The sequence below is a fragment of the Epargyreus clarus genome, unplaced genomic scaffold (assembly GCF_041222505.1).
Source record: "Epargyreus clarus isolate Ecla_fem2 unplaced genomic scaffold, WU_Ecla_fem_2.2 ptg000029l, whole genome shotgun sequence".
In the NCBI taxonomy this organism is placed as follows: Eukaryota; Metazoa; Arthropoda; class Insecta; order Lepidoptera; family Hesperiidae; genus Epargyreus; species Epargyreus clarus.
This window is the reverse complement of record NW_027332235.1, coordinates 4,107,644-4,133,049: the sequence shown is the minus strand read 5'-3', so window position 1 is coordinate 4,133,049 and position 25,406 is coordinate 4,107,644. Positions and strand designations below refer to the sequence as shown.

Below are 25,406 nucleotides of genomic sequence, written 5' to 3'. Positions count from 1 at the left end.
ACGGCACGGGTATGGTCTCAGAATGAGAAAGGTTTCAAGCCACATTTCACCACACTAGCCATGTTGGAGCTTCACAAACTCGTAAGAAAGATCTTTACGGCACTCGCAGCTTTGTAAAATTTCTCATAATGTTTTCTTAGGTATTAAGCAATGAGTTGATGACGTAAATATTCATATGAATGTGCAGTTATTTCATTGCATACAGAAATAACGCAAAAAGAATATCTTAGCAAATACGTTTTCCGCCAATATTTGCTATTGATAGCGATATTTTTACTTTATTTCTGAGTTTTTGGCAGAACGCCAATGATCAGTTTCACCTTTTAGATTTAGGTTTATGTAGAAAAATATAAATTTCGAGGTTGGGTTGAGTAAAAATACAATTTACTTTTATTAAATTTTATTTTCGCTTTTTTTAAGACAACACAGCATCTATTTCTACAACATTTAATTCCGTTGGTACATTACAGTTAAATACAGTAGTTGTATAACCACTAGGCATATGTAATGTTATGTATATTACGTTGCTTTAACATATATTTTATATTGGACTTTACGCTTTCTTTTTTGCAAAAGTTCAAAATTTATTATTGCCTACTTTCGGAGTTTTGATATAAATGCCATTTTATACATATAATAATTATTTTTAAATAATTATGTCATCTAATTATATCTAATCTACTTAACTATTCATAAGCCTCTTTGTATAATATAGTATTATAATTTTATTACAAATTTAATTGATTAATATAATTGAATTCATTTATTTTTCGAAAGCAATTGATTACAAATAATTTTAATAATTATAATATGTAATTCTCCTTTGTATGTTCTTAAGTATTACGCTTTACAAAATTTGAAAAAAAAATATGGAGAAAAGTTTACAAACATCAGATCAGATTTATTCCTAATTATTTTGCGTGACACTTTACAGTGTGGACGAATGATTATTCAATTAATTGAATTATAAGTATGGGTATAATTATTTACATTTATTTACAGCTACGTCTACATTTCTAAAACTATTTGTTATATTATAATAATACATAATTTTAGCGAAGATTTTATATATTCGTTTTAATAATAGTTTTGTTACATTAAGTTTTAGATTTAACAGTTACAAGGAAGATATTGTCTACACAATTGACGGTTTACCAACAGTAACAAAAGCGACATCTATGTCAAAAACTAAGCATTTGGAATATATTTTGTCAGCTCTACATTAACTATTATATGCCGATATTTTCTCATAAAATGACAATAATTCAATTAAATACCTTTAAAAAATAAATGTGTTTATATTTATAAAAATATAAATAAAATCGTGAATTAAGGGAAATAGTAAGTACAGAATATTTAGATCATTCCAAAGAACTTGACAAATATATAAAATATATTTATAAGAAATGACATACATTTTGATTTGATTTTTTTATAAATATTTTTCAATTTGGTGAAAGCATCGCCAAGTCTTCTGTGCTCCTGTACCGCATACTATGTTCCCTGGGCCATTGAGTAGCTGAAAATTTTGTAAAAAATATACATTGGTTCAAATTATATCCGAATTTGTTCCCCCTATATCTCTTAATCATCATGTTTATCAATTTACTTGTATCTTGATACTGAGCAACGGCCGTTAATATAATCAATCTAATTTTTTGCCTACCAAATATCGAATTTTGAAGAAATCTCTTTAACAAGAATTGTCAAATTTCGATCTTCGCTAGGCACAAATTCGATTAATACATTATTAAAACCGTCGTTAACAAAACATTTACTAGAAATAGACACATTCTCTGATTAATTAAAACCATAAACTTTATAGATACGACTTATCAAATATTCTAACTACATAATTTAAAGGTACACTTAAAAAACAATACGTGCAAAATTTTAACTTATAAAGCAAGCTTACGTGCAATTCAAAAACATACCTTTTTACACCTAAATTAATTTAAATAGTTTTTGATAAGTTAAGCAGCCAACAAATACAGCACTAAAGAAACATTCAATTATGTGTACATACATGCTTACTTATAACATGCTACAGATTATTGGTCAACCTACATTATTAATACTCAATCTATCAAAATTTTGCCTAACAAACATCAAGACAATTTGCAGTATACAGAAATTGTCAAATGTCGATATTTAGTAGGCAAAACAATGGATGGATTAATCATAAATAACGAACGTAAAAACACATATCGTCGTCGTGTCGTGAATTATGTCGTCAAAATCCACGACATGTATCGTAAATAATCACGACACGACGGTGAAACGTCCCACGATACAACATCTTAACATTCAGACGTATCGCTAAACAATGTCAAGTCGTTGAAATCCATGTAAAAAATCACGACGACAACGTCCAAACGTGGCACGTTTCAACATCGTATCATTTGTATGTGATTAAGCTTCAACAAAGAAAAACTATCGTGCTGTAACTATACCTATTTCTGTGACATATACGAGTAGTGTTATGGTTCTTTCGTTTGCATGCAACGCTTTTTTTCGAACGTGCCTTGCGGGAATATCGTGCTGAAACATTCAATAAGAAGTAATTAAACGCTAATATTCAAAGCTGTGGACGCCATTGATACAAAGTACAGAAATAATTAGACTTTGCTTCAGAAATAATGAGACTTGCGAAATAATAGACTTTGTACACCTGTTTTAGTTAACACCAATTTTGGGGATAAAATGTACCTCTGTTCAAAATACGTCTTCAATTCTAATGCAACGTTTATATATTTGCCAAGTACAGACGAATAGACGCGAGCACGACGTAACAGAACGACGAGCATCTACCTATTTCCGCGGGCTGTTGGTTTTTTAGTGCGAATTCGGATCATAGAATTAACATAATAAATTAATTAGGATTATTCTTCTGTTACTACATGATCATCAATGTTTGGCGAATTATGCGGCGTATTGTTCGCAAGTACCTACATTTTGTATTATTCAGGTTCAAAGTTCTAAATAATTACATTTCCATAAGACTTTTCCACAAGGATTCAATCGATTTAAATATTAATATAAAGATAAAAAGGTAAAGAAATGACAGACAGGCAAAAAATTTTTGACTATAATTTTGTACAGAGAAATTCTAGAAAGAATTTGTAGTCTGGCGAATTTAAATAAAAAAAAATAGATAGTAGGTAAATTGTTAATGTGTATGTATGTAAATAATTATAAAAATGTATGTGGATATCAAAAATGCTTTAAGAAGAAAAAAGTCATTCCTCAGAACAGTTATCATGCGAAGGGATTTGTCTAAGACTATGTAAAATTTCAATAGATTTTTATAGAGTCAAAAAGCTATGAAAATACCTGTGTAATGCATATTGCGATACATGTCTGGGCAGTTGCTTGAAACCTGTGAACAAATTAAGTTAATTAAGTACTTTTTTAAAGGGATTTTATCAAGAAATAGATTTTTATTTCTTAACCTAATAAAAATATTTTTTGTAGCGGCTAGTTGCAGATTCATCCGACCTGAAATTCAATGTATTTTTTTAATAACATATTATTTTTTCGTGTTATTCTCAAAGTGTTCTTACAACTTCTATATTTTTGACTACTAACAATGAGAAACCTATGTGAAAATTCCGGTGTAAAGCTTCTTCACAATTTTCTTTCACATAATTTTGAAAAATCTGTGATCAAACCGCGATTAGAATCCCAATCCCCGATTTAAAAATCAAATTGATATAATATTGACGACCCGCGTGGCGGAGCGGTCACCATACCGGTCTGACGCGCAAAAGGTCCCGTGTTCGATCCCCGGCCAGACAGACATCTAAATGATAAATTAAGATTTCTGTTTCTGAGTCTGGGTGTTTGTGTATTTGTCTATGTGTGTGTCCATGGCATCCACGACAATGGGAACTAGTGTGGGGCTGTGAGTGTAGAAAGCGTTTAAAAAATACAATGAAATAATGGTCTAATTTTGTCACACTAAAGAACTATGATATACTGGGTAAATAAATATTTGTAAAGTAGTATCTCATACTACGACTTAAACATGTTCACTAAAGAATAAAGAAGTTATTCACAAGATAGTACTTGCAAATTATTTACAAAAACGTAGACACGCAATCCACTAAATTCTGAGTGGCCTCTCCAAGTCATGGATAACATTTATATGCACGTAGAAGTATGTTTACTTTAGTATTAACATGAAATAACCATGCATATAAAATATACATGCATTTTGTACAAGAGCAATGGTATTCAAATTTAAAAGAGCAATATTTTTTGTCTTATCTAGCAAGTAGTTTAAGGGATGTGACTTGAAGTTAGGGATGTATTATTAAAATATAATACAGTACATTTTTTGTTGTGTTGAAAGTCTGAGGTACAATTTTAGTTGTTTTGTTTTTTGTTTTGCGTTTTCTTCATTCTTAGCTATGGAACCTTTGGTACGTGTCGTGTACTATAAACATATAAAACAAACACATGTATATATACTGAAAAAAGGTGTCTTAATTATTACTTAAGGTCTTCAAAAGACTGAACATCCTACCTAACCTAGAATTAATTTATTTTTTACTACAAATATATCAATATTTCGGTTCAATAGTTCGTAAAATGCCGAAAAAAACAGTTTTGTTTATAGCGACTTTTGTTTTTAATGTTTTTATTTTATTTATTTATTTTTATAACGGCTATAGCAATATATACTTTTTTAAATTTTCAAGTGTCTATTAAAGTTCAAGAGATTAAAGCCCTGTGACTGTCGAACAGGGAGCGAAGGCCTTTTAATTGTGTGGTAATAGGGTTCAGTTTCTTCCTTTTAAGTCATCATCATCATGAGCAAGTCATTACTGTCCCACTGCTGGGCATGAGTCTCCTCTCATAATGGAAAGGATTAGGCCATAGTCCACCGCACTGGCCAAGTGCGTATTAGTAGACTTCACATACTGTTGAGATTTTTTTATAAATCTCTCAGGTATGCAGGTTTCCTCACGATGTTTTCCTTCACCGTTTAGCAAGTGATAATTAATTTATAAGTACCTTTCAAGTACGGAGCCTTAAAAATAATAAAAGAACTTATAGTCCGAATGCCACTGAATAACTTTACAGCTTTAACCTGTTATCCACTGCACAGTTGAAACTTTTGGACCTAAACACCATTATTGTGCTTTACAGTGCTTATTTAACACATTCATTGTCGCGATAAGAAAATTTACGTCAACATTGCAAAGGTGTGCACTGTGCAACGTAGATATGTAATACGTGAATGTGTAGAATACTTAATTTATAGACCGAAGTTTTAATTTTATATGCTCATATAAAAATCTTATGTTTTTTATTATATTTTTGTAATTTAAATATATTTTATAATTACGTTGACTCAAATTATTTGTATAATTATTGCATTTTAACGACTTTAATGAAATATATTTGTTAAGGTAACTATTATTTATTATATTGCTTTGTTTATAATTAAAAGTTACATTAAAACTAGCTTATATTAAATATTAATTTTCATTAATATATATTTATTTTTAATTTAAAATGATAATTATTATTCAAATCCAAGCCACATTATATTATATTAAAATAACCCTTTTAAGTACCAAAAACCCTTATAAGAATCTAAAAAAGTAAACTAATAAAAAGTTAAAAGAAAATAACTAAATTCCCGGTATCAGTTTAACAAGTTTAAACGAGCCAACACTTGCTTTCAAACTAAGCACTGTTATTGTGCTTATTCACAGTGCTTAGTTCAGCCCATTCATTGCCGCGATAAGGCACTGAGAAACTACAGTTTAAACTGGAGTGGTACGGTTTAGTTCACTTTCAGGTATTAGGCGTGTTTAGTTAAATTTTCATTGATGTTTTAAAAGCACGAAAGTATCTATTGATTTAGTGGATTGAAGGATGTGTAGTTTTTTTTCGCCCTAGCGGCTATAAAGTACTTTAATATAAATATGTATACAGACATAGAACGTTCCAGAAACGGTCTGTGACAGGCAAATTATTATTTTTCTATAAGTACAAGATCATCATCATCAACCCATAACTATCCCACTGCTGGGCACATGTCTCCTCTCATAATGAGAAGGATTAGGCTATAGTCCACCGCAGTAGCCAAGTGCGTATTGGTAGACTTCACATACCTTTGAGATTATTTTTTTATAAATCTCAGGCAGTTTTACTCACGATGTTTTTCTTTACCGTTTAGCAAGTGATAATTAATTTCTAATACGCACATAACTTTGAAAAATCAGAGTCTGGGATGTGAATCTCGGACCGCCCGATCGAGAGGCCGGTTTCTTAACTACTAGGCTATCACTGCTTTTTATTAAGTACAAGATATTGACAGTTTAAACGAGAAAGTGATTTTGCATGGCTTTGTTATGGTCATAACAACCTCAATACACATTACATGGGATAATGCTTTTTGTCTGTTACGGCACGTGTCTGACATGCTCTATGTCTGTAGATATAAAATTATTATATTGTAGTTCGTGTTATTTTTTTGAGTTATTGTGTTTATATATTTGCCAATAAAAGTAATTTATTCGGCAAAACCTTTCTTGTTTCTTTTTCGTTTTCATTTTCTTTTTCTTTTTTTATATAAATAAATCCCAACTTATTAGACGATCTACAATCTACACATGCCAGAGAGGCTACTTAAAGCAGATACAAACTAAACTTAGTCCCGTTTCTATTTTGCCTAAAAATAGCCACAATTCAAAGGACATCAGTGTTGCAAGTTCACCGCATTGGAAACAGTAAATCGTCACCGAATCTCGTAAGCCACTACAGCCGAGACGTAAAATATAATTTACTTAGAACCCGTCTCCATTAATTAATTTAATACGGCGCTGCGGTTTCGGGTGTCTATTGGGGTAGAAATGCAGGATTATTTGCAGTTTCGTAACTACGAAGTATAGCGATGCAATAGGTGTGTTTATAGCTTGCTTTTGCTTGGTTTTAACTGAGATTGTGTAATTGGGAACAATAAGAATTTCACTTTTAAATGTCAAATATTGGTTTCAATTAAAATTTGTTTTTTATTATCAATATGGGGGATTGTTAGACCGTTTGTGGTTCGACTCCGGCACCACCACTTCTACCATAACTATTTCTGTCTAATAACAGCAGTGTTCAATGCTGATGTGTTCTGCTTTGAAGGTTGTGGTAAGGGAAACATACTTTTCCAAGGCGTTTCAACTTAGTCTTCATGAGTAGCAACGTATGTGTTGCCAATCTTAGATAGTAGTCCAATCCTGTTTCTTTTTTTTATAATATAGGAGTAGCAGACGAGCATGCAGTCCACCTGATGGTAAGTGAGTACTGCCACCCATGGACGTCTGTAATCAACCCCAAATAGATATACCTACCTGAGGTCGGCCACAGATGCGCCGCTACCCCTGAGGACTAAGCTGGAACGCCTCGGAAAAGTATGTCTTCCTTACCACATCCTTCAAAATGGAATACAGCAGCGTCTAACACTGCTGTTATTAGGCAGAAATAGGTGTGGCGATGGTGCCGCCGGAGTCGAACCACAAAGGGTTCTACCACCTTCTTAGTTTCGTATTGATGGCAGATATACTAGCTAGTGACATATTTAAGTGCATTTAATTGCTCATTAAAACTGAGTAATAGGCTTACACGTGTATGTACACGTGTATACACGTATCTAGGTCAAACGATATGTTAAACGCTCATTAGGTATGAATGTTTTACTAACAAGTTTGCATCTCTGAGAACGTTGCTCGTAGATACTAATACATACTCGTAGATATGTTATTTATTTTTATAATAAAACTAGTAGTACCCGCGGCTTCGCCCGCGTTTTAATAAAAGTAACATGACATTTGCGCCACTGTCAAAAATTAGTTGTACCAACTCAGAAACCTTCGTGAACTCATGCACAAAAACCTTTTCCCACGGACTAAATTGTGAATCTAAACCATTCTCAAGACCCCTTAAACACACACAACAAATTTCATCAAAATCAGTCCAGTCGTTTTGGAGGAGTTCAGTGACATACACACGCACATAAGAAATATATATATATATAAAGATTAAACTTAGGTCGCGAAGGTTAGCGGTTAGCTAAATGTGTGATGTTTTCATAAATAGTACGACTTAAACACTGTAGTATGTTAGTGTAAGAATCAAAAACTTAGAAAAAGTCCGGATAGTCTAATGGTTGGAAACTTGGCTTCTCTCAATCTCAGTTGGGAGATTCGAGCGTCGAATCCCAGACACGCACATCTGTACCCCTTTTTTTTTGACGAGGGGGAAACCTTCAAAAGGTACCCGACGCTATGGGAGTGACGCCGGGTTATGTGGGATTTTTACCGCACTAAACCCCCCCCCCCCCCCTGGCCGTCCTCAGCGTTTGGTGGAGAACTCCGGGATCTCCAACGGAACACAACCGGAGTCCTCCAAGCGTGATGCCCCGATCGGGCTCTGCCCTGGGGGGAGCACTTGTGGCTCCTCCCACACCATCTGGTGTTTACGACGGTATGCGGCCACACATGGACCTAAACTCCACTCACTTTTAAAAGAGACCCGTACTCAGAAGTGGGTCAGAAATGGGTTGATGACGATGGTAATGAAAAGTGTTTTTTCAAACTAAAGTCTAAATACGTTTGCTGTAACAAGAAATGTCTGTCTGTCCTATTTAATATGCAAAGTCATAAAAATCCATTATAAATTAATTTATTTTTATGTTTCATGCTTATCTTTGAAATAAGGTTTCTACCATGTTTCTACTAATTGAGTTTCTACTTTTAAAAGTGGTATTCTCAGAAAGCTGGCATTAAAGCTTTTCCTTTGAAAGTTTTGCGTCTAATGAGTTATTATAATGTTTTATACGCTACATGTTTATTAAAGGTAACATTCCGTACTTTGTAGAGCATATTTGACTTTCAATTGTTATCATCTGTTATGTTATGTTATCAATTATTATGGAACTGTTAGACAAATATCATATTGATATTCTTAGCTTTCATTTATGACATTTAATACGAGTATTATCGATTTTAAATATTATTGTAATTTAATGTAATTAAATATAATAAAATGTTATGAAAATTGACTTTAAATAAATGATTCTTATAATCCTACTTTGAAAAAAAATATGTTATCTTTGTCTTCATCAATATATTAGTCGTTTAATTTAATCGTAGGTTCTTATGAGCCTGTAATCCGAAATGGGTGGCCACTAAACTGTATCACCTTTTATCACTCATTTGCATTCGACTAGCTAGTAGATTATAGTTGATAACTTAACGTGCCCTCAGAAAATTTAGCAACTAGCGGTCACCCATCATAACCTGGACCACAGTTACCGTTGCTTAACTTTGTTCGTCATTTTATACGTACTGGCATCCCCTGTTTGTTGAAGTTAATGTTGGTGCGGACAGTTCGGTGGTGGAGGGGCTGGACTGGTCTGGCGTTGTTCCCCAGCGGTGCCTTCGGAGACAGCTGGGACCCTTGCATCAGCTGGCGGAGCGCGAACATCTGGTAATACATACGTCAATAGAGTTGTGATACTCACATAGTCATCATGTAGTGAGTAATTTACGAAATATAAATACAATAATAAAGTAGTGATTCTCTTTTAGATACGTGGTATTATCTATATTTCCATGGAAAATCCTAACTTTTAATATTATTGAAGATGGTATATAGGTACTGTCGAATCGGATGGTATGTAGGTAGTCATCATGTAGTAATTAATAAAAAAACCTTATTACTACCGTTTCCACATATAACCTTCTTATTTTATTGCTAACAGATCCGTGGACTGTATTGAACTTAACACAAAATGGTTTCAGACATATGAATATAAACTTTATTTAACATAAGTCCATAGTGCAGGTAAAAAGTAGTTATGGTATCATCAGAGGGCAATATTATTTATTAGAAATCAATACATATAACGAAAACATATACAAGTACATAAGACAGTATAGTTTACTTAAGCGAAAGAAATCTCTTCCACCAGGTTGACGAGTTGAGAAAACTTCGATAGCGTGATTCAGAAATACTAGTGGCGCTATCTGTTGAGTAGTTACGTAAAAACCTCCACATGTCCTTAAAACTTTACCAATATATTGTCGGGTCAGCAGTACACTGGCAAACGTTGTGTTACCATATAAATAAAAAAATGTTAAGGGTGAACAACCCTTATCACGGGGTACGAAAAATAAATAGTAGCCGATTCTCAGACTTACTGAATATTCATATAAAATTTGGTTAAAATCGGTAAAGCTGTTTCGAAGGAGTACGGTAACTAACATTGTGACACGAGAATTTTATATATAAGAAAAACGAATACAAACCTCTTGTTTCGAAATATACATGGGTTTGTTGAAGATGATCCAGACAGCAGTCTCCCAGCACCCTGGATGCGTGGTGGAACCTTCATACGTCAGGTACTGTTGGGTGTTCGGCAGCAACGAGCTCAGGGGGAGATGTTTGATGGGGTAGGAGCTACCTGTTACACCATCAAATTTAAATGTAATACTTTGGTTTACTCAGTTTTTTTTTTCAAAGTTAATTATTTCTATTACGCACATAGCGTAATAGAAATAAATTAATGATTACTATCAGTGAAGGAAAACATTGTGAGAAAACCTGCATGTCTGAGAGATTTATAAAAAAATCTGAATGGTATCTGAAGTCTACACTTGGCTAGCACCGTGGACTATGGCCTGAACCTTCTCATTCTGAGAGAAGTTCCGTGCCCAGCAGTGGGACAGTTTGGTGCAAAATTTTATCGGTGGTGGCACAACTGGTATACTTGTTTATGACATTAAAAAGGCCTACATTCAGTTTAAAAGCGCTGATATGCTTCAGGACTAAAGCTTTGACCTGACTGGGAAGCCATGGGCACGTCGCCAATGACGTATCTAAGTGATATTACTATTATACATGTATAATGTATATTACCTACAGATACTTCATCTGGCGACGGTTTGGCTACGTCGCCAATTTGGTAGCTATCAAAATTGTATGCTTCTTGTAAAATATGTTATGTTTTTTATGCATCACTGGTAACGTAGCCATGGCATCCCCATGAGATGAACCTAAGACTAAGTTGGAATGCCTTATAAAAACAAACTTTAGATAAACGTTTTTTTGTTTCGTACTTATTGGAAAACCTATTGATGGTCGGTAACCAATTGCTATTGATGGCCACTAAGCATTATGTGGTTAGCCAGTAATTAATACAGCTACTCTCTTCGATTACTGATGCTTCTAGCTTAATTGATATTTAGTAAAGGCATAAACGAAATTGAACAGTACCCTTACCATGAGTTTTTACGTTTTGACAAATATGACTGGTTTGGTATTTGTTTACGTATTTGGCCATACTATTTCCAATCAGCGCCCCTAGCGGATTGTGTCCGATATTGACAATTGTATGGCCCAATACGTAAACATAAGCAGCTGACATCAAGAATAATATTTATTGATTTTAAATTAGAAATATATAAATGTTGTTGTTGATAGTCGAACTAGCGACTTCCTTATTCCTAAAAAGATACTTTCAGTCAGTTTAATTTCACTTTCAGGTTTTGAAGCGCTTCTAGGCGCGTTTGTATTTTTTGAGATAGGAAAAAGCACACTCGCGACACTGTTACTTTAACCAACATATACAATATATATGAGAAGGTAAATAATAATTAACAAATAAAATTAAAAAATAATTAACAATAATAATAATAATTTACACACAAAATACATACGTAGTTTTAACTGTGTAGTTTTGAAGGTGGTAGAACCCTTTGTGGTTCGACTCCGGCGGCACCACTGCCACACCTATTTCTACCTAATAACAGCAGTGTTAGACACTGCTGTGTTCCGTTTTGAAGGGTATGGTAAGGGAGACAGACTTTTCCTAGCTTAGTCTTCAGGGGTAGCGGCGCATCTGTGGCCGACCTCAGGTAGGAATATCTAATCCTATCTGGGGTTGATTACAGATGTCCATGGGTGGCAGTAGCCACTTGCCATCAGGTGGACTGCATGCTCGTCTGCTACTTCAAGTTTATAAAAAAAAAATTACGTGGGCACTGCCGGAGTGCCACTGTTTTTTGGCACATTTCCCCTAGTACTGATATATTATGAATTTCACTACTGTCTTCTGATTGACTGTAATATATGTAATGTAAGTAGTTTATGGAGTAGATACGACTTTTTATATACAGGGTGAATTTTTAAAACGGGCCTTCAGGGCCAAATCCGAAACTATAAGGATTAGCGAAAAATTCTGAAAGGAGTTACGAGGCCGATTTTGATAAAAACTAAAACTGCATCATTACTTTTTTAAAATAACTTTTTCCCTAGCCGGGAATCGAACGAGTTCATTTAGAAAAAAAAATACACCCTCTATATTATTCCACTATCTGATAGTGTTGCTTATAAGGATCAAAATCTGGGAAGTAATGATAAATGACAAACTAAAGGAAAAGCCTCAATTTTAAGAAAATACATATTTTTTTATATTAATTTGGCAGTTAAGTTCCCGCCATTCATCAATTTAAACATTGCGCGTATTAACAATTTTTTGGCTCAATGTTTCAAATCATTCGAAATGGACGTTTTGTTCTTCAAGAATTTATATTTTTATGTCCGACTTAGTTAAGGTTACTTTTAGGACCATTATAATAGATTTAACATGTTATGGGCGGAGTTTCGTTTAATACAGATGTAAAATTGACAATTTCCGAGAATGTCTTTTTCGAGTCAAATCCGAGTGATAACTAAACAAAGAGATATAAAAAATTATATTTACTGTTGAAACGTAGTTATAAACAACAAACAATAACAATTTACTATTTAATTGCTTATCTATTTTTATTAAAAAATAAATCCTAAAAACGGCGGTAATTTACTTGCCAAACTATTACTTTCTCATACTAAGCCGTATGTCACGGTTATAACATCGAATAATTAGTTGATTAACCAACAAATTCTTCAATGGTATGACTTACGTATGTTTCTAAAGATTTACACATAAATCATTTGTTATGTATAATCCTTAAGGATTAGTATGGCAATGTATGGAAAAATATGTATTTTCTTCAAAATTTTCCTTTTCCTTTAATTTGTCACATAACATTACTTCCCAGAATTTGATCCTTATAAGCGACACTATCAGATGGGGGAGTAATATAGAAGGTGTATTTTTTTTAAAAATGAACTCGTTCGATTCCCGGCTAGGGAAAAACATATTTTAAAAAACTAATGATGCAGTTTTAGTTTTTATCAAAATCGGCCTCGTAACTCCTTTCAGCATTTTTTGCTTATCCTTATAGTTTCGGATTTGGCCCTGAAGGCCCGTTTTAAAAATTCACCCTGTATATAAGATACCAACCTCGAAATTTTACTTTTCCAAATGCATTCGTGATTAACCTCAGCTCTTTGTTAGTGGGTGCTCCAATCTGAAACAAAATACAAGTTAGGCGTCTATCCATATATTATTAAATAAAATTAATATAATTAATAAATGGAATTTATTCTAAATAAAATTAAATATAATAATAATCTGCAATTTAGAATACCTGTGATAGTGAAGTTAACTAAAGAGTAAAATACATGCAATTTAATGTGCACTTTCTGGTATTATATAATACAAATTGATCTAATGTAACATTATTCTTCACAATAACCTATACTCGTCCGTATCGAGCTCAACTAAAACAGCACCTATATGGAGTCTATTTTAATCATCATCTAAGTTTCATGCGGAGTCTACTTAAACCATCATCTAAGTTCAATAAGCAATAAATTCCTTTTTAATGCATACATGCAATTCGTGTTGACTTATCGTGATGACCCTGTACTTGTGAACTTACTTGAACCATTAGTGAGATGCCAACGACCCCCTGCGACTTGTGTTGAGCTTCAGACATGTTGTGGTAGAGTTCTTTGTTGAAACCGTAGAGTTGGATCTAGAAATATTTATAATCTTAGATTTGTGAAGGTGAGTACACACTACAATTATTTATTGAAAATTAAATTGTTTTATGTTGTTTATTTTAAAGGTGGTAGAACTCTTAGTGGTTCGACCGCCACACGTGTGTCTGCTTATAAGTAATAATAGTAGTGTTACACGCTGCTGTGTTCTGGTTTGAAGGGTGTGGTTAGAGAGACATACATTTCCGAGGCGTTCTAGTTTAGTCCTCGCCGGTAGCGGCGCATCTGTGGCCGACTTCAGGTAGGAATATGTAATCCTATCTGGGGTTGATTACAAATATCCATGGGTGACAGTAGCCACTTACCATCAGGTGGACTGTATGCTCGTCTGCTACTCCCGTAATATTAATAAAAATTAAAAAAAAGATGTACATCAAATAGCAACTCCTTACGTATTTCTGGAAACATATTATTGATAACGATTGAGTAGAGAGATGCTGTCATTTTTAAATCCAATCTTTATTAAACTATGTTCTATTAATAAAATATCGCAATAATTAGTAATTTGTTGACATTGCAAATGAATAAACGCGGCACGTCTAGTATGCAAACATTAAAAATTAATTAGTGATATAAATTAAACATGATTAAGCTTGAATAACTAACGGGGACAAATTATTCAATGTTTGCCAATATCGATCAATTTTAAATTAAGTTGTTTTGTTTAGTGAAGTACTGTTATAATTAATTGCAAAATTTAGGTTAAATTCTAATTATGAAATCATCATATCGAGTTCGATTTTCAAATGTGTCTAATTTATGTTACGTGGTTTTTTAAATAAAATCGCACGAGGAAAATCTTTAATCCTGATTCGTGACGATCCTGATGAGGAGAATGGGATAAAATTAAATTAAAAATCGTGTATTGTCATCGGTTCTTGACAATTTTTTGAAAATTTTAAATTAATCGGACTGTTCAAAGTGGGCAAATATCGAGTTCAAAGTTCCGTTACATACATACATGCTATTTTTAATGAACTTAGGTTCCGTTATTAATTGTCTGTTTAATATTTCATATTAATATTTTTATATTCTCTTTTCAATTTTGAGGTTTTAAGGCTACTATCACACGCAGCGGTTTTCATGCACGCCCGGACGCACAACACGTCTAGCATTACAATCGCTTCTGTAGTCCTTAACATTTTAATATTGAATAAAATAAAATATACTTATAATAAATTAATCAAAATAATTCCTTAATTTAACTTTTGATGTCAACAGCGCATGAACCGTTAATTAACGTGTTCTGTATTAGTTAATTATAGCTCCTAATAATCACATCCTATGTGGTAGTCATGGTTAGCTATAACTCCTAAAATAATATAATGATGCCATATTTTGTGTTCACAGTCATACACAAAGCCATGTGTAAAACAAACATTCTGGTCTAATCCCTGTTTTACTATTTCGATGGCTACTTGACCCGAGATCGAACCCGGGACCACATCAATATTTGAGATGGTTTCGTACTCTTCACCCACTGCACATCTACCCAATTTGAATATTTTTGAATTACAATATAATACATACCTCTCCAGGGAACGTATGGTGGTCGATCTGGTGTTCAGATCCACGGTTGTCTTCCATGCCATAGTGGAAGTATATCTCTTCGAACTGGTACCGGTAGGAGAGGGGCCCGCCGCTTATGTTCACCTGGTGTTTCGAGTCCTTCTCCACCCTGAAGACCAGGGATTGGCCAGTGTTTTGCAGGACACCGCTGACCTAAGGGCAGAATAGACGTATAAAACATAGATTAGATTTTGAAGGTGGTAGAACCCTTTGTGGTTTGACTCCGGCGGCAGCACCGCCACACCTATTTCTACCTAATGACAAAAGTTTTAAGCGCTGCTGTGTTCTGGTTAGAAGGGCGTGGTAAGGGAGACATACTTTTCCGAGGCGTTCCAGCTTAGTCCTCAGGAGTAGCGGCGCATCTGTGGCCGACGTCAGGTGGGAATATCTAATCGTATCTGGGGTTGATTACAGATGTCCATGGGCGGCAGTAGCCACTTACCATCATGTGGACTGCATGCTCGTCTCCTCCCCCAAAATAAAAAAAAAAAAAGATACGAGTGAGTTTATGAGTGCACTGAGATTTTTATTTTCATTTTGACGTATGGAGCCTTGAAAGTATCTTTAGGTATAAAATGTTTAGTATTATGGTAATGGGAAAGTTTTCTACGAGTATATACATTTAAACATTAAAATAAAAAATGTTTTTTATTTTTCTTTAAATAATTAGGATTTTGATAAACGAGAGTCTTACTCCAGCTTAAATGATTACGTCTGAAGAGCGGCTGTACTCCAAAAGTCTCAGTTCAGAGCTTTTGTCTAAAAAAAATGTTTAAAAAACTTCGCTAGCTTGATTCGGGATTGTGTGTCGCCATCTCTTATTAAATTATGGAAGGTCATATTTTTTCTATTGCTGGCCCTTCTTTAGGTACATTTGATAAATATGCAATGCATAGTTAATCCTACATATAACAGTATATTAACAAAAAAACAATGTTTATATGTAAATTCAATTTAATAAATAAATGCATAACCTTTAATTTAAGACGTAATTTTGACTGGCTGCAAACCATTTCAGATCCCACTGCTGGGCATCCTTAAAACTGCAAAGATCTTTTTACCTAGAATATACTCCACTACACTACTTCAATGTGCATCACTACACTATTTTAATTTTTCATTATTAGTTTTTTAAAATACGAAAAAATGTTTTATAAAATACGAAAAAAGCTTTTTACTTTTACATTTTAATTTATTGAATGCCCGTGTTATTATATGAAACGCAACGATTAGTTTCCCAGCGGGGCGATGTTATCAATCAATGGCCACACCTTGATTAAAGCTGGGACTCAGCTTTGAGTGGAGATGACATATTACTTGCTGACACGCGAGCTACAGAACTATGTTGACTGGAAGTGCTAATCTTTGGAGAATTTGATTTTGAGAATTTATGAAAGAGAAGTACGAATGGTAACAAAAACTACTGATGCTATAAATATTGTCCGTTAACTTTCTTATATTATTATTTTGTGTATATCTGAAATAAATATTGCTCTTCTGAAGGTTAGAAGAAGTGTAAAAGAAGGAAAAAAAATCTTACTTTTATACTCGTTCATAAAAAATATCTATATAATATAACTATGGTGCTTTGTTTTGTATCTATTTGATTTAGTAGTATATTTGAAGTGCCGTCGTAGTATTCGAAGTAGCATGATAGAAAAGGACAAATTCGGACAGCTGACATACTGTCATTGAATATTTAATAATAACGAAACTTATAACAACTTATATGCAATAAATGTGCGCCGGGCGCTGTCTGTCAGTATGTCATTGTAAAATTTATTAAGTAAATTGGACCAGGACGTAAACTATTAATTGTGAATAAAAATTCAATGTAGTACCGATAAATTTGCTTAAGTAGCTAACGTAAGCAGCCTACTTGATGGAAAGTGGTCACTGCCCCTCATTGACATCTGTAACCATCCATTTAGAACAGAGGTTGTTTCTATTCATAAACAAATAATGGAGAAAAAAATAGTCTTACTAAATAATATTAACAGCAAAAAAATGTTTACTAAATAATATTAAAAGCAAATGCTGGACGGTCCCATACTATGTTTTGACCTATTTTGAGCTGAAACATTGTTACCCATTATACTCTCGTACTTATTAACAAGTCGCACATGATATGTTCTAACACAACACAGTCCCACTAGCTATAGTAAGTTATCAATTTGACGTTTCTATGTCAAAAAAAAACATTTTATATTCGTGTTACAAAAGTACTCAGGAAAGGCGCGGCTGCCCTTGATTCCAACAGTTTATGTAAAAGATAAAGACACAGTTGAAAGCCTTGTTATTGATGAGTTTACAGAACTTTAAGGGTAGTAATTATCATTTATCTACCCCCTCTATCTTACACCTTAATGGTTTTTACCACCTATTTGTATTCTGTCTCCATTTGGCATAAATTTCGATTTAAGTACCTGTCTATTATATTATGACATGCCATCATGTTACAACATGTATTTCTAAATAATTAATAGGAATGTATTTATTATTACTAATGTATTACTGTCCAACTACTAGGCATATTTCCTTTCATAAGGTGCAGTAAAAGTAATAGATAAATGATAAATAATTTCGATAGAAAAACGGTAATACGAATGTATACGATAAATAATTTATGATGATTATTAAATAAATGAAATAATTACTTCATTCCTATTCAGTTTAAGGGAATAATGTCCAAAAAAAATCAGTGTTTCTCTACTTAATATATATAGAACTTATGTGCAAATTCTATTTATATACTCATCGGTTAAGCAGTTTGTCTTCTATGAGCCTATTGTATGTGTTTTATAAAGTGGATAAACAAATTAACACAAACAACTACACGGATAAAACCATGCTGAAACCGGGTAAATCCGGTTCATGCATCGCGCCACCGCATGGAACGAGAAATCTTATCTACGGTTATTCGGTTAAACCAACACTGTTTTCTGCTTGCAAATGTACAGTAATGTTTGTTAGTTTTTGTTCGCACTATACTATTTTAAGCGTATCGTAACAAATATTAAAAATATTAAAGTAGTAAGTATTTTTTATTATATGTACAGATATACTTTCATTTCCTATTTAGCCTACTTATTTTTTTTTAATTTTTTTTATTTAAGACCGTTATAAGTAAAAGAAATTCCTGTGTTAAATTCCACTTATGAACTTAACGGGAAAGCTGCGTACTTTCTGCCTATTTTTCATTTTAATTACGTAGATAAAAAATTAACACAAAAAACTACACGGATAAAACCATGCTGAAACCGGGTAAATCCGGTTCATGCATCGCGCCACCGCATGGTACGAGGAATCTAATCTACGGTTATTCGGTTAAACCAACACTGTTTTCTGCTTGCAAATGTACAGCAATGTTTGTTAGTTTTTGTTGGCCGCTGTGCTAAGTTCTAAGCGTGTCATAAAGTATGGCGTGACGGTATTTTATTAGGTTTATATACACCTCTCAGAAAATAAATCAAAAATCCATTTTTATTATTCATTAATTTTATAATTATAAAAAAGAACCATTACGCAACATTCCATGCTTCAAGAACCACCGATGAAGCTATGTGTCATCTTTCTGTTTAGTGTGTTTTATAAAAAAAATAAGCAAATTAATACAAACAAGTATCCGGATAAAACCATGCTGAAACCGGGTAAAGCCGGTTTACGCATCGCGCCACCGCATAGAACGAGAAATGTAATCTACGGTTATTTGGTTAAACCAACACTGTTTTCTGCTTGCTAATGTACAGTTATGTTAGTTACTTTTTGTTCATTCTATACCTTGTTTTACTTTTTAGGGTGTTGTGACGTATAGCATTTTAGTAGTTCACTAGCATTGAGTGGTAAAATCGTGTTTCTCTAGTCATAACGTCTACTTGTAAAAGGCATTCTAAATTTTAAACTAGTCTTAGAATCCTTGATCGAAGGTTCTAGATAGATATTTACTATTACCTAATTATATTCGTCATAAACGATAAAGATTACTACTATTTCAATTAAATTTTTTAGACATTTTTTAGATTTCTATGTTACCCCTTTCACTGTGCACCTAGTGAACTAAAAATACATAGTTCTACTAGAGATAGATAGATGCTCGATATCGAAACCTGTAATTTACCGTGTGTAGGCAGCGAATGAATATTGCAAGCGGTGCTAAGCGCGTGGAATTATTCATTTAGCCCGAATTACAGTGTAGCCATGCTAATTTATGCGACTGATAGCATATCGGCTAGGCTATCGGCCGTTTTTGTAACGAATTTTTAAACTTTATGTGCATGTAATTTAACTCTTTTAGAACGTAACTTTGAAACATAATGATACTATTTTATTGATACCAAGTGCATAAAGCACTGTTGTGTATTCCTTCTGACAACTTCTTACTGAGGTATTCCCAGTGTGCTATGACACGGGGTTCTTCAAAAAAGGTCCTAACAGAGCTCTCCTGCAAAGCCGATGCATTAAAGACTCCTCTGATGTTGCAAATGTCTATACCCGATGATGACTACTTTCCATCAAGTGGGCCATCTGCCTCACCGTTTAGGTATAACTTTAAAAAATCTTATCGCCTAGACCGTAAAGCCGTAGAAAAAAAGGAACATTCCGAGGAATTTCATCTAATATTTTAACTTTTAACATCCGGCTCGAAGGACCAAAAAAAGATGTGGGGTCCTTGGTTGACCGCTACACTCTTTATTTTGTGTTGATGAAAACGCGTGGATTTATTGAAATATTTAATGTCCTTGATGTTACTAATCCTACATGGAGCTTAACTATATGTCTAGAAAACTATAGCTAGCAAAACTATATGTCTAGAAAGGTTTTCTTAACTATCTTTGAAAATGTATAATGTATATGTGTAAACAATGAATATTGCGCACGATGTTAAGCTCGTCGCATATTCATTTAGGCTGAGTTACAGCGTAACCGTGCTAATTTATGCGCAGATAGCCTATCGGCCGGCAAGCCCGTTTTTACCTCACCAGCACAAACCACGACCTTTAATTATAGATAAATAGTTTATATTTATTATTATATTATACCTAATCGTTTGGTCTGTAAGTGATTCGGCTGATAAAGGTAATTTACATTATTTATTATTTAAACAAAACTAATCACTTGACGTAAATAATTTAACATTTTAAAACAATATATTCGAAATGAAGTCGCTAAAAAATTTCAAAATTATACGTCTAGATAGTACCTAGTCTTAATCGTCTTTGAAACTGTATATAGTACCTGTACTAGCTGGCCTGGCAAACGTTGTGTTGCCATATAAATAAAAAAATGTTAAGGGTGAACAACCCTTATCACTTAGGGGTATGAAAAATAGATAGTAGCCGATTCTCAGGCCTACTGAATATGCATGTAAAAATTGGTGAAAATCGGTAAAGCTGTTTCGGAGGAGTACGGTAACTAACATTGTGACACGAGAATTTTATATATAAAATAATGTGCAAACAACGAATATTGCGCACGATGTTAAGCTCGTCGCATATTCATTTAAGCTGAGTTACAGCGTAACCGTGCTAATTTATGTGCAGATAGCCTATCGGCCGGCAAGCCCGTTTTTACCCCACCAACGCGTAACATGACCTATAATTATAGATATAGAGTTTATTATTAACTTGTTTCAAGTGGTTTTATATTTATAATTATATTATACCTATTTGATGTTCTATTTGTGTGACTTTAAGTGAATTGACTGATTATTGTTATTCTCATTTTTATTAAACCTATTAAAATAAAGTAGCCACTTCACGAAAATAATTTCAAATAAATTCTTGGAATGATTTTTCTAAAATTATCAAAACTATAAGTATAGAGATCTTTCCTAATAGTATTTTAAAGTTTTTGAAGCCTTAAAAGGTAATTACGTACGTAATATGCAAGAATATAGCGCACCATGTTAAGCAGTTATTTCTGTCTGCTGCTCGTGTATAAGCGCCCTTAAGGTGTAAAATGGTCACCATTTAATAAATAGACCGTCATTCCTCACTTACACTAAAATAAGATAAAATCAGAGCACGTCATGTAAGCTACAAAAAAGGTCAAGTAAATCCAAAACATTACCTTATGTTTGTCGAACTGTATGTCCCTTAGCCAAGGGTCGAACAACAGTTTGTCGGGCTCGATGTTCACAGGGCTTTGCCGGCGGCCCTTGTTGCACATGTTCCACTGTGGGTTGATCAGACCCCAGAACCCGGGACCTACGGACGGGAATACATATTTTAACCACAGGGTTATTGGGATTGCTACATGGTTGTTGTTTTTTAGCTTGTAACTTACAATGTTTGGGAATGAATCAAAAATATTAACGTTTTAAATCTATTTTAATAAATAAAGCTTATACCTTTTGCCGGCCATACATTTGACAATGATATCGAGATGCGTAGCAGTGAATTTTTGTTAAAAAAAAAGTTTAAGATCTCCTTTCCTGTCACGAGGGTCTATGCCCGCATGCGTGTCCTACCAGCATGCATGTATTAACTCACTACAGTGTATTTGCAACCCGTGTGGCACGTGTGACTTACAAAGTAGCTACGAGTACAAAACAAAGGGATGATATACACCCGACACAAACGCGCGTGACAGGAAAGAACGAATAAAGCTTCACAATTTTTTATTCAACCTTAGTTAATAATTTTCTTAATTTGACAAAATTCTAATTACATGAAATTTTATCAATCATCAATCATATCATGTACTTAATGTACTTTTATACTATACATAAGTTTTAAATAAATAATTTTCGAAAACGAGTTAAACTCAAAAGTACCCATTACCACAGTTGCGTGTAATACTCTACGGTTATGATAATGATAACATCATAACGAACCGGTTATTTCCGGACACGTGATTCAGATGCCTTATGCATTAAATATGAATGTGTGACATGGGTCGTATTTTGAATGGTTTCGTAATTGGAGAATGGATATCTGACGTTCAATAGCAGTTTTTGTACAGTGCATTTTCTGGTATTGTCTTGGTAGGTAGCTGACTAAAAAAGCTTGGCGGGGTTATCTAGGTTACTTTTGAATTTAAAAAAAGCTTACTAATAAAATTTTATATAATATTGAAGTATTACAAACGTGCCATTACATCACATGGACTGCTTTTCCATCTGCTGTTAAGGTGCAACTTCTGCCTCTTGGCACTAAACAATGGCTGAGCTGTTTGTACTGACTTTGAGCAAGAACTGAGCTTTTGTATTCGTAATATATTTTTTACCATACAAGTATTGTTCTATTCATCCCTACTATAACTCCTCACCTAAAGGTTGTCTGGAAGAGATCGCTGGTCAGCGATAAGACCGCCTTTTGTGGTATGTGTTAATTTAGTTATTTATTTTTATATTTAAAATAATCATAAGAAGTCGTAGGTTAAAGCTAGTAAGTACAATTCCATTACCTATTTATATAGTAAACACAATGCATAATTATGTTCATTACATTCCCATAACATTGATATAATTATTAGTAACGCCGATATAGTATTCCTCACTAATCACTTGACATCAAAACCATACAATAACTACCATTCAATGGCTCACAATAACCACTACTCCCCACTGACCCAATAATACCAATTATATTTATACTATTGAGTTTTGGTAATGACGTGATTTTTATGATAATCGTATTGAAATAAGAAGGTCAGTGTTGCCATGAAAATTTATGGAAAATTTGCCTAAATTTGGGGAAATAATGATTAGATTTTTTGGGGATATCCGTAAATTTTGTTATGATTTTTCCTGCAATAATGTGTTTACTTTAAGTATATGTTGAGTTTTAGAGTATTTTCTGGTATCTTAATGGTGATATTACAGCTTACAAAATATGACGATCCTATAAAATTAAAGTTAAATATAAGTGCACTAAAATTACAATAAAAAAGCATAATAATTTTTTAAGTCTATCCGACAAAGAAAAAAAAACAATTATATTCAAAACATTTAATACAGATATTTCTCTTACAACACTTCGATTTCACTCCTATAACAGTAACTATTCAGTTAAATATCTAATTACATAATGACACTGATTACAGATTAACCCGATAACGTCACGTAATAACTCAGTCGTTACGGTAATGACCGGCCTAACGTACTCTCTGGGACTGTAACATTACACACGCTTCGACGCATTACACGGTGGGATGGCGATGAACTTTCAGCTTCCTGAATTAGATATTTATCGAGCTTACTACTTAGGAATATATATAAAAGGAAAAGATAGTTAATATTATGATTGCAATATTAGCTGTATTTATATAAATAAAAAAAAACTCCCCTGATAAATTAATAAAACAATTATGTCCATGAGGTTTTATACATTTAATTCTACTCTAACAGTAACTATTCAGTTAAATATCTAATTACATAATGACACTCATTACAGATTAACCCGGTAACGTGTAATAACTCAGTTGTTACGGTAATGACCGGCCTAACGTACTCTCTGGGACTGTAACATTACACACGCTTCGTCGCATTACACGGGGGATGGCGATGAACTTTTAGCTTCCTGAATTAGATATTTATCGAGCTTACTACTTAGGAATATATAAAAAGAAATGATAAGTAATATTATGAGTGTAATATTCGCTGTATTTATATAAATGAAGGATACTTATCTGATAAAGTAATAAAACAATTATATTCATGAGGCTTTTTAGGTTCAACTCTACTATTTCAGTGACTATTCAGCTATATATCTAATTACATAATGACACTCATTACAAATTAACCCGGTAACGTGTAATAACTCAGTTGTTACGGTAATGACCGGCCTAACGTACTCTCTGGGACTGTAACATTACACACGCTTCGACACATTACACGGGGGATGGCGATGAACTTTTAGCTTCCTGAATTAGATATTTATCAAGCTTACTACTTAGGAATATATATAAAAGGAAAAGATAGTTAATATTATGATTGCAATATTGGCTATATTTATATAAATGAAAGAAACTTACCGGATAAAGTAATAATCCTAAAACCTCATGAACGGTTTTAAACAGTTAACTCTACTTTAACAATAACTATTCAGTTAAATATTTAATTACATAATTACACTCATTACAGATTAACCCGGCAACGTCGCATAATAACTCAGTTGTTACGGCAATGACCGGCCTAACGTACTCTCTGGGACTGTAACATTACACACGCTTCGACGCATTGTAATCAACACCGACATATGTATTATGTAGCCTAAAATTTTAAATGTAAATTACTATAAATAAATATAAGGTAACTGTAACGACGGATTTACTTATTGTAAATGATTGCTGCTAGCCAGCGATCAACGATAACGACTGCTCTAAAGCCTTTTAAATGAACCACGAAGCTTTTAAGCTTTTGCGTTTAAAACGAATAAATCTGTTATTCGCTTAATCACTTAAAATTATCTAATTCAATCAAATCACATAATGACACTTATTATCCGCAATGACCTGGTAACATCGCACAATAATTCAACCGTTACGGTAATGACCGCGGGTAACGATCCCGCTGTCTCGACGGGACAGTAACATTACACACGATTCAACGCACTGCGATAGCCGAATTTTGTGGTGTCCCGAATTTTCATTGAGCCACAAAAACTATTATATTACACTTAAGGAACTCGTCTCACTGTTTCATCTTTCTAGATAATCTTATATAGTTTGGTCACTAGCTTTCAATTGTTTTTTTTTTTTACTTTGGATGTAGTCAATTATCAAGAGTTTGAATATCCAGTTAGGTAGGCTCAATTTTCCTTGGAAAACATTTTTCATAAGGATCATGAGTAAAACAAATATAAACGTATAATAGGTTTCATTTATAATCTAATGTTATAGTCATGACTATTGTTTGAAAAGAGCGTTTATTACATTAA

The 25,406-nt window shown here is 33.4% G+C and overlaps 1 protein-coding gene across 2 annotated transcripts in view; it reads right to left on the bottom strand.

Moving 5' to 3' along the window:
- Positions 1 to 383: 383 nt before the first annotated feature.
- Positions 384 to 25,406, bottom strand: part of LOC140754242 (carbonic anhydrase-related protein 10) — a 67,656-nt gene continuing 42,633 nt past the window's right edge. Inside the window, exons 4-12 of one of the 2 annotated variants that reach the window (XM_073089196.1) lie at positions 21,595 to 21,731; positions 15,487 to 15,678; positions 13,836 to 13,931; positions 13,355 to 13,421; positions 10,317 to 10,471; positions 9,355 to 9,492; positions 3,334 to 3,379; positions 2,454 to 2,541; positions 384 to 1,519 (exon numbers count right to left, since the gene is read on the bottom strand). In XM_073089196.1, coding sequence (XP_072945297.1) covers positions 1,495 to 1,519; positions 2,454 to 2,541; positions 3,334 to 3,379; positions 9,355 to 9,492; positions 10,317 to 10,471; positions 13,355 to 13,421; positions 13,836 to 13,931; positions 15,487 to 15,678; positions 21,595 to 21,731 — 944 coding nt within the window. In that variant the 3' untranslated portion in view covers positions 384 to 1,494. The remainder of the gene's footprint in view (positions 1,520 to 2,453; positions 2,542 to 3,333; positions 3,380 to 9,354; positions 9,493 to 10,316; positions 10,472 to 13,354; positions 13,422 to 13,835; positions 13,932 to 15,486; positions 15,679 to 21,594; positions 21,732 to 25,406) is intronic. The other variant, XM_073089197.1, reaches the window with a different exon arrangement.